Raw genomic sequence first — 11,312 nt, 5'->3', positions numbered from 1 at the left:
AATTTATTTATTTTATTTAGTATAACTTTTAACTATTAAATATTTATAATTAATCATTAATATTATTTACTGTATTTATTGTCTTTTGTTCTAATATGTTTTAAATTTTTTTGTGTGGTATTAGCCATATTACCTATTTAATAATTACTAATTATTACTAATTACAATCTTTTTTTTTTTTTGAATATTTCGTGACGACAAATAGTTCCTAAGTTAATCACCTAGATGGTGCTAGTAGGCAGTCCATAACATGTCGCGGTTTCGTAGCCGTTTTCTGCCTGTGCAAAGCATAGGCCGTTGGGTAACCAGTATATCTTTAATCGTGGCACGGACTAAGATATCTTATTATCTATATCTTAGTCCGTGGTTTTCAGTTATCATATTATGTACCAATATTATTCATAACAAATCACAAAATGGCTTATAAAGACATAAAGTTATAAACATTTTATTATTTTTTCGTCAGTATTAGCAATCAGTATTGTTGAATCATTTGAGTTCTAATAAATTAATTATTATATTATTAACAACTGTTATTATTTTAGTAAGCTTGTTATTATTATTCAAAAATTATCGTTATTGTGTTATCAATGTACTACACCGATTCACCATTCATCATTTTAACGTCCATCAAATTTGAGGATTTGTTTCATGTGTCTAAACACTAGAGTGCTTGAAACTGTGAATGCATTATGGATTTTTCATGACAAATTTAATTTGTCATCGGATTATTTATTATGTATTGCTCACCAAAACAAAATCAAGTTGAACAGTATCGCACAATGCAAGAGTGACACAAATGTTAAAATCGGTCACATACAGAATAAGTATCATGTTCACATCCATATGTGGCTTAACGACAGAATATTTGCAAAATAATTTCCACGTGGTTCCTGAAGAAATGTTCCACAAATTAAATTGTTATATCTAAGGAAATTGTATATCTAAGGAATTAATCACCATCATGGCATCACTTTCAAAAACAAAATTGGTTAAACAGAGTTACCACACTACGCAAGACGTAAGTGTTTATAATAGTTATTTTTTTTTGTGGTTTTACATCTGCAATTTAAATTATTTTGACAATAACATCAAAAAACTATTCATGGGTACTAATCAACTATAATACATTTTAATCTTTGATGAAAAAACTACAAAATTAATGAGCTATGTACTTAAAAATATATTTAACTAAAAAATAAATAATTTGATATTTTTTTTTTTTTTTTTAGGAAATAAATGTGAGTGTTCTCCGAAACTCTTTAAATGCGAGTAAATCAATCAATAATAACTGTCAAATTTGAGTGTATTGTGACTATATGTATTTCCCAATTGTATCAGCAAATGAAAATTTATATTTTTTGATACATGTACTGTGTACATTTAAATAAGTATGGAATAATAAATACTTATGTTGTACATTTTTGAACAGGCTACACAATAGATAAGTAAGTACGAATATTTTTAACAATAAAATAATTAAATCTAATAATTATAGTTCCCTTCTTTTTACAGTAGCTCTTATAAAACATGAAATATCAAGTCGGACTACCACATTTGTAAATTATGCAGACGAAACTTTGGTTGTATATTTTAAGTAATTAGGTTAAGTTATTGAATTGTAATAAAATAACTAAGACTCATGAGTCGCTATAGAGATTTTTTTACATTTAAAATGGATAATTTAATATTTTTCTGATATGAAACTTCTATGCTATATTTGAAGAAATGTATAACATGGCATACCAGTTTTTTCTCATTCTCAAATTCAGATACATAGTGACTGTTCTCATTTTAAAGCCTTTGGGACTTTCATAGCCCTCAAAAAAATTGTAATCTACAGTAGTAAATATAAAAAGTGTAACAGAATGAACTGACAAATAAAAATTAAAAATTGATAATAGTTAAAACATACTACAAAAGTTATTAAAATGCCATGAATAATAAATAATTTAAGAAATATATTTTATTTATTTATTCCTTAAAAATATTGATATTTAAAAAATTATTGTAAAAAATAAACTATTTCACTTAAATAAACATTTTTACCTTCAAAATTAATACACTTTTTTACTACTTATGTTCATTTAATTTAAATTAATTTATGTTGAGTTGTGGACATGTCAAGTGTTAATATTTTTTATTAGATGTGGACATACCCAAATTCTGCAAATATTTGCATTACGGAAATTTGTCTATATTCTAATGAAACTATTGATAACTAATGTGTTCATTACCCTTGATAAATTATTATTAAATTAATGTCCATTATTTAGTCTACACAAGACATTTTGTTTTAGGTTTATAAAACAATTCATTATAACTATAAATGAGAGATTGGGAGGTATCTGAAGTCTAAAACTAAAAAAAAAAAAAAAAATTTTTAAAGTATTTGATAAGATTTTTATTTATTCACTATTTTTGGGCCAACATTTAGGAGGTGAATAATGAATTGCTTGTCCTTTCTTCCTGTCATATGTTGGACACCTGGGTATATTCTAAAATATGACAAAAATAAAATAATTATTTTAGTTAAAAGAAATTGTCTGTTAAAATCAAATTTTACATTATTAATTTACCTTATTTCCACCTTGCCAGTATTCAAACCTAGCTTTAGCTTTCCGTATTGTATATTTGTCCTCTACTGTCTGGTTTTGAACAGATATATTACCCAGAATGTCCATAAATTTGCTATGCAATGGACACCACCATTCAACACAATTCTAAGTTAAGAAAAAACATAAAAAATACAAAGTTATTAACATAATTATAAAATTATGAAAATATTACTATCTTACTTCACGCATCTCAAATGAATTGTTAGTGCTTTTGTTCTCGGTCGACTGAGTGGATTCATCCAACTTTAAATTATTCATTTGGTTGGATACCAATTTCTCAAATGAATTGTTAGTGTTTTTGTTCTCGGTCGACTGAGTGGATTCATCTAACTTTAAATTATTCATTTGGTTGCATACCAATTTTTCCAAAAATGCAACCCTGGACTCTATCATTGTGTCAATTAGCGGCTGTAACTCATCTTTTTTTACGTAATGAGACAAGTCAGAAGTAGATGAATTTGGGAGTGATTCCTATTAATTATTATTAGATTTAACTTTATTTAGAATTTTATATATTTTTTTAGACTGTTATACATTTATTTAATAAGTAAATTTTTAGGTAATAATAACTGTTACCGATTTGTTTTTATCATTGATACCAAGTTTTTTCTCTTCACATGTCAACAATTTTTGATTAAGCAAGTTCTAAAAAATAAAAGCAAATACTTCTTAATATACAATGTAATGTATAATGTAGGTATTTTTAAATTCTCACAATAACAAAACTTACAATATCATCTTCCAAAATATTATTTTTTGTTGTAAGTATAGTCTGTAAAAAGAAATGTATGTTTATTGAGCTTTATTTTTTTTTTAATTGTATCTACTAGAATGAAGTACTTATTATAAACGTACAATTTTTTCAGTTAATAATTTTTCTCGATGTTTTAATGTTATCTATGAAAATATTTATGTTTCATTAGTTGTAAGAAAATATACTTAATATTTTTAATAAACTGTACTTAAAATAATTGAGTTATACCTATGTATTTATATAAATGAATAAATTAATTTTATGTATATTTATACACTTACAACAACATTAGCAAGTTCTTCTTTCTCAATTTCCAGTTGAGCTATACCCTCTTCATAGTGACTGTTCTCATTTTTAAGTCTTTGGGTCTCGGTTTTTAATGAATGACAATTCTGTAAATAATTATTTTATGTTCATGTACAACTGTAGGATTTACACTGTGGTTAAATATAAAATTATATTTTATACGATACAAAAATCACTAAATGAAAAGTTAATTAAAATATTTCTACTGTACATACTTGACGCAACGTGTCCATTTCAACTAAACAATTTAAGAATGACTTCTTAAAAAATTCCAATTCGGACAGCTGATTTTCAGCATTGTTTTTTTGATACTCAGAATATAATTTTTCCAATTCTTCGTACATTTTAAATGTTTTAAATTGAACCACTTATAAACTTAAAATATCAAAATTAAATTGTCACACCGAACAATGAATACTGATCAAGTAAACTAAAACTTTTTAGTCTATTGCAACTCACAAATACATTGTTACCTAGATATGAGTAAACTTTCCAGCTATTAAGATAAGATTTATGGATCAGTATACATTTCCCAATGATTTTTAAAAATAGTCAGCCTATCTATATTTCTATATCTCATATGATTGTTCATACCAGTACTTGCAAATTATTTTGTATTTTGTGCACACTTATCATAAACTATTAAATATGCCACCTACTTATACTAAAGTAGAGTATTCTGACATGATAGAAATGTTTTACACTAGTGGTAAAAGTACAGTTCAAACATGTCGCTTATACCTACAAAAATTTCCCGAAAGAAGACAACCGTCACGATCCACGATTACAAATGTTGTACAAACATTAAAAGCTACAGGTAATATTAAAAATGTCTAGTCAAAGTATTATGTATTATAATTTATAACTAATTTATTCAATTTTAACATTTATGATTTTATAATTATAATTTTCAAAATGATTGATAATACACAATAAAAACCACAAAATTGATTAATTAATAATTAAACTTCAAAATGTATGTAAATTAATATTATAAACATACTTATACAATAATGTATTATATTACACATAGTACAATGTAGTTACATTACAGTTAATTATTAATACATTTTATACATATGCATTATATGGATTTAAAAAATTTATATAATTGAAATTCCTATTATTTTAATTAATTTGAAACAATACATAATTTAACAGTTGATTATAAATACAATACAAATTTATTTTAATTGAGTAAAAATTAATAATTCTACTTATAAATACATCTCATTACAATACAGTCAATCTGTTTTAAAAATACAAAAATTATTGAGATTTAGTACTTAAATTGTTTAAATAAAACTTGATCTAAAACATTTTTGTTATTATGTAGGTAGTTTTCCTAATGGTTACAGAAAAAAAAAAAATATCGAAAGAGAGGAAGCAAGTACAGTAGGAGTCTTGGCTGCTGTTAGCATTAATCCACATGCATCTACAAGATCCATAGCTCGATGTACAAACATTAGTCATAACACAGTACACCGAATATTGAAATCAAATTCATATCATCCTTTTAAGCTGCATTATGTCCATGGGTTGAAGCCTTCTGATCCAGAAAGAAGACTTACATTTTTTTCCAAAATGATTTGCCTCTTTGATCAGGATAATGATATAATATCTAAAATAATGTGGACTGATGAAAGCCGTTTTGATAATAATGGAATTGTGAATCGTCATAATTCCCATTTCTGGAGCAAAACCAATCCAGTTTGGACACGAGAAACTAATGCCCAAATTCGATGGTCCGTAAATGTATGGTGTGGTATATTGAACAACACATTGATCGGGCCATATTTTTATGATGGCACTCTAAGTGGGCAACGTTATTTAGAGTTTCTAGAAAATACATTACCGTTATTGATGGAGTGTATCCCTCTTCAAATTCGGAAAACAATGTGGATACAGCAAGATGGTGCTCCTGCTCATAATGCAAAAGTGGTAATAGATTACTTGAACCAGCATTTTCCACAAAGTTGGATAGGTACCCGTGGTCCACTGGAATGGCCTCCACGATCTCCTGATTTAACTCCTTTAGATTTTTTTTTATGGGGTTACTTAAAAGATAATGTTTATTCAGAACAGTCTACTTCTCTGAATGAATTAAAAGAGCGTATCAGTAAAGCATGTAAAACAGTCACATCAGAAATGTTAAAGTCGGTCACATCGTCAATATTAGAGCGATATGAAAAATGTACAGAAAACAATGGTGGGCATTTTGAAAATTATTTAAAATAGATATAAGGTACCAACTGATTACTGAACTAAATATTGTAATTAATATTGTTGATCCATGTTTGTTTTTATTTTATTATTGTTATTAATTCTATTAAACCACTTTAAAAACGTAGTAACATAAAATTTTTTTTGTTTACTATAACCTAACTAGTAATTATCTCAGTAAAGCTCTTATCTATCTCTGTGCATTAGATGCCGGGTGCCGGTGTAAATGGTGATAACTGATAAAAACTCTTGGGAAAATAAATAGTGATTACTACGTCTAGTCAGGTACCAGACGTGATGACTGATGATTGTTGATTATTTTATTATGATAATAATATGATAAAGGAAAAAATTGTTCATATTTCCAAAAACTAAATAAACTGTAGAAAATTAACGGCAACACTTTTATAAATATTTGAACCATCAAAATTTTTCTAAAAATTGGGTTTATAAATTGGCTATTTTGAATTTTTCAAATACATTTTTTATCAAATTTTAAATTTTTTATTTTCAGAAATGAAAAAGTAAAAAATTTTTTTTTATATAAGACATGTAGCGCAAGCGTCTACAAATAAAACAAAAAAATTAAATTAAAAAAATATTGAATACCAAAAAAGTTATTCCATATGTCAGTACTGTTTGTTACACCCTGTATGCTTCAGAACTCGACAACAATTTTGTACAGTTATGTAAGTCAGCAAATGCTTTGATACCAAGACAATTTGATGAATCCAGTTGTTTTTGTAAAAACTCAGCACATACTTCATTTACATAATCTAACTGTAATACATTTGCTGCTGGTAACAACGCCTTAGAAATCAACCAAAATTCACATAAAATGATATGTTGTTTGAAGTATAGGTATATCAAATCAAATATTTAATTATAGGTACCTGCACATTTTCTTTTGTGACCATAATTTCTCCAGTATAAATGTAATCTACTAATAGCTGTAAAATGGTGGAATCTAATTCTCTTATGGTAACAAGATCTTTATTACTCTCTTCAAAATTACTGAACATTGCATGAAAATATGGACTAGCTGCTATTAAAACATTTTTATGTCCAATTACAATTTTACCATCATCTGCTTCAAATCTAACATCACATAAAACTTCATTTCTAAAAACAAAAAAGGTGTTACTAATATTTATTTTGAATGAAGGTAAAATCACTGTAAACATACTTGCGTAGAGATTGTAAATCTTCTAGTATTCTTGCAGAGTGAGAGTCATTTCTAAAATGTGTTGGTTGATATTCATTTGATTTCAGAACTTGCTTTATTAGATTATTTTCACCAGGTGAAGCCTGAATGGTATCCATTTCTTTTACTGACACACCTAACATCTTTAATTAATATATTTTAAAAATGTTGATTAATGTTAATATCATAATGCTAAAATTTAATAGGTACTAAATGTAAGTACCACCTAAAACAGGGTAAAAACCAACAAAACATCTACTGATGTTAAGAAATTATTATTTAATAAATAATATGAATTAATGATATTTATTGTTCTAGATACTAAATTGTAGTTACCTATGTAAATATAATGACAGGCAGGGGCTAAAATACTGTGTCCCCTGAATGACAAATGTGTGTCCCAAGTTTTATAACGTGTTTTTAGTTTTGTAGAAATAACAAACATTAATCATTTAATATTTTAATTTACTAGTTACCTATTCTGTTAACCAGAGTTAATTACCTACCTACTTATTTTCTTTCTATACTATGGTCAAGTTTGTTATAAAAAAATAAGAAATGATAATGGGTCAATTCAAAGTAATTAAATACCTGCCTAAGAATAAAATAACTAAGCATGTAGGTACTTAAAATGTTTAAATTATTGTATGCAACACATTATTACCTATTTCTATTGAAATACAATATTGTTTACTAAAATTAACTACCTAGTATAAACATAGTAATTTATAGCATATTGTCATAATATTATATAATTAGGTATAGGTAGGTACTAGGTTGTAGGTACTATAGTATATTATAAATATGTATTGTTGTTTATTTTAAGTTTAAAATATGTTAAAATATTAAACTGATTATTATAATCATAAATCGGATTTTAAAGAATTATAGATAGTTATTTTGTCTTATAATAAATATAACTAAAAGGATCTACATACATACCTAATAATATACATATAATATTATATTATAACAGTTTATTTAACAAATCCAATATTATTTAATAGTTTCTAAGCATAATCAAATTTGTTTTTTAAAAACCTTGAATATTCTTACAAACTATCTAATCGTAACTAATAGTTACATAAATTATATTCTAATTGATGATAACATACAAAAATATTTAAATATTTTTCAATTTACTACACCGTGGACTTTTACTGCTTTTAGTGATTTACAATAATTATAAAAATTACCTCACTAACTCACTTACAAGATAAGTGGTATATAAAAGTGGAGGGGGGATTTTGTGAGTTACAACCTAGACAGGTTTTTTTTGCGATAGAAAACTATCAAAGCCTAAAAGTAACAGTTCAATTAATAAGTGTGTGGTGCGTCCTCTGAAATCAGATGTATTTTAGGCCCTGATGACAGGCGTGTACCTAATTACACTTTTTTTTAAATTGTTGACGCTAGAATGTTTACAGATCTCTTTATAATAATTACTAGGTCACAACTACTACCTAGTACCTACTGTATGTAGTTTATTTCTTGTTAGTTATTATTTATCAATCATAAAAAAATATAGGTTAGATGATTCTAATTATCCTAATGATTCTATATTAGGTTCAAAATAATATTATAATAAAAATATTATGAATTTCACCTTCACATTGTCAACTTGGTATTATTCCTGTTCTACATGATTTCCCAGAATGTCAAAGATTAACCAGACATGACTGGGGTTATTTGTCTAAAGTACCTACCACATTAACTTCTACCTCCTAGGTAAACGAATAGAGCAGGAATTTTAAAAAGCTGGTCAGGAAATTACTGAAACTGAGTACTAATTATCGGTGCAAAAAAAAAAAATTCAGGGTAAGGGTGTATAGTTTTTACAATTTGGTCAATCTACAATTTCCTTCAGTAGGTAACCTAATAAGTAATAAACACCCGAATAAACACATCATACTGCATGAATCCATACAGGTGCTTAAACACAAACAATTGAGTGTTTTTGGAGACATGGAAATGTAATTTTTTAAGAGACATAAAAGGCACATTTGTATAGAATAAATTTTTTTTTGTAGAAAGCATACTACGCTAACAGTCATTTTTGTAGATTGCATACGCCGAGAGATAGCATACGCTATGTGTACCTACCTGAGAACTTGAAATAATTAACAAATGTTTATGATTTAGACTAATTTTGTCAAAATTCTTACCTAGTCGCTTACCGGGAAGTACGTGGTATGTTGTGCTGAGTTGGCGTAGGTCGTAGGACGTAGGAGCAGCGATTATCAGCGTGACGTCGATAGTGGTTTCGGCGTACGGCTGTGCGAGACTAGAATAAGAGTAGGTACCTATACGGCGAGCGGCAATTGACAAGTGACAACTGGCAACTGTTGGACTGCAAATTGAGTAACTGACAAGTGACAACAGTGAACACGCGACCGCGAATCACAACGAAACAAAATCGGTGGCCGTGAACGTTTGCGATTCTAGAATTTTACGGTTTTGTCGAGTTCAACGGCGTCGCGGTGTACAGTATTATTGATATTATTGAAAATTGAAATAAAAAAATTAAAAAGAACAATATAATATCAATAGGTATAAAATGGATAATATAATTAACACAAAACGCGTATTACTCGTATAAACGCATAACGAATAATGGTTATAAATTATAATGAAAAAAGAACCGCGGGGATTTTCGGCGTTGTAAATTATTATTTTCGAATATTATCATTGTTGCGTTGTAAGTGTGTGTGTGCATAATTGTGTGCCAGTTGCGACTTGCGGCTCGTTATCGGGGAGTGTCAGTGCCATAGACATAATAATATTTTACGGGAACGTCTAATTGGATGGATTGGATGGACTGAATGGACGGGTTCTACAGTGCTACAGGTGCCGACAAGAAAATAATATCGGTAAAAATAAAAAATGATATCAGCATTTTTAAATATCCCTTATCTTAGAGAGCCTTGATGTTAATAAAATGAATTTAATATCAAGGCTCTCTACCTTATCTTAATATCCCTATCTTAAGGTGAACGGCCACCTAGATCCCCGTCCAAATAGATCCCCGTGATCTAAATGACACAGCGGGATCTAATTGACAGGGGATCTAAATAACCATAGGGAACTAGTTGACACCATCCTAGTTGGGGATCTAAATTACCCATTTGGCATTTAGATCTCCCTTGGTCTACTAGATACCCCCTCTTTGGCGGTAATTTAAAATAACATTATAAATTATATTAAACTTATTTTATACTAAACGTATTGTTTTTTCTTTAACAAATGATTAATTTAATTTCAATATGTATCATAAATCATATTAGGTATTACATTACATTAATATAATACTCGTAAGTCATAACTCATGAATAATTCATAAGAGACAAGAGTCATAAGTAGAGCGCGGATTTTTATGCACTTAAAAGTATCGAAATATGCCATATAATATGCAGTAAAAATCATGAAAATATGCAAAAAATATGCAGTAAAAATCATGAAAATATGTAAAAATATGCAGTCAAAATCATAAAATTATGTAAAAAATATGCAAGAATTTTTTATTTATTTAAAATGTACAATAAAACTTATAATAATAATAACTTTAACGCCTAAAAAAAAAAAAATTTAGGAAATTTTCTGAACAACTTAATTTATTTTAAAAATTGTATTTATTATTTAAATTAATAATCATATGCATTTCAAGTTTCGGCATATTCACTATTTACAGACAACGTCAAACGATGTAACCTAGTGCCCAGTGGTATGTCGATAACCGACCGACACAGCAAAAGCGATTAAGTTTACGTCGTAATCGATTATTTATTTATCTTATAATGTTATAAATAAATATAATATATATAAATTATTATTTAGTGACTATGAAATTTAGTTTTAATTTTTCTACTTGACAAAATATTATTTTATACATTTTTTTTAAATTTTTGCTTCAATATGCAATAAATTTTCAATTTTGCCAAAATATGCAAAAATATGCAATAACCTTTAAATATGCAGAAATATGCAAATAAAATTTCACCATTAGCTTCAAATTATGATGATTCGTGGAGATAACTGACAAAAATCCAAAAATATTAAAAGGAAAAAAATATGCAATTGCATAGAAATCCGCGCTCTAGTCATAAGACTAGGTATAGGTAGTAAAGAATAGTTTGTAAATTTAAATTTTTTATTATTTAAAATTAATGCTTGAAAATCAAGGTTACTCACCTCTCTTTAAGTCTTAATA

At 27.2% G+C, this 11,312-nt stretch overlaps 2 protein-coding genes across 2 annotated transcripts in view; both read right to left on the bottom strand.

Moving 5' to 3' along the window:
* Positions 1-2,182, bottom strand: part of LOC100575377 (kelch-like protein 3) — a 5,724-nt gene extending 3,542 nt beyond the window's left edge. The window contains exon 1 of the mRNA XM_029485423.1: positions 2,160-2,182. Within this exon, the coding sequence (XP_029341283.1) occupies positions 2,160-2,182 (23 nt within the window). The remainder of the gene's footprint in view (positions 1-2,159) is intronic.
* Positions 2,183-6,543: 4,361 nt separating this feature from the next.
* Positions 6,544-10,079, bottom strand: LOC115034819 (kelch-like protein 2). Its single transcript, XM_029492284.1, has 4 exons — positions 9,271-10,079; positions 7,088-7,248; positions 6,795-7,023; positions 6,544-6,711 (listed from the first exon to the last, which is right to left on the bottom strand). Exons 2-4 carry the CDS (start codon positions 7,246-7,248, stop codon positions 6,544-6,546), a joined length of 558 nt encoding a protein of 185 aa, XP_029348144.1. The 5' UTR covers positions 9,271-10,079.
* Between the last annotated feature and the right edge of the window lie 1,233 nt (positions 10,080-11,312).

The sequence above is a fragment of the Acyrthosiphon pisum genome, chromosome X (assembly GCF_005508785.2).
Source record: "Acyrthosiphon pisum isolate AL4f chromosome X, pea_aphid_22Mar2018_4r6ur, whole genome shotgun sequence".
NCBI classification, from domain to species: Eukaryota; Metazoa; Arthropoda; class Insecta; order Hemiptera; family Aphididae; genus Acyrthosiphon; species Acyrthosiphon pisum.
This window is presented reverse-complemented; position numbering and strand designations above follow the sequence as displayed.

Coding starts and splice junctions, on each gene's coding strand:
- LOC115034819 (XM_029492284.1), bottom strand. CDS start 7,248: ATGTTAGGTGTGTCAGTAAAAGAAATGGATACCATTCAGGCTTCACCT. Junction 7,024..7,087: donor GATTTACAATCTCTACGCAA/GTATGTTTACAG, acceptor TTTTGTTTTTAG/AAATGAAGTTTTATGTGATG. Junction 6,712..6,794: donor TCACAAAAGAAAATGTGCAG/GTACCTATAATT, acceptor TTGATTTCTAAG/GCGTTGTTACCAGCAGCAAA.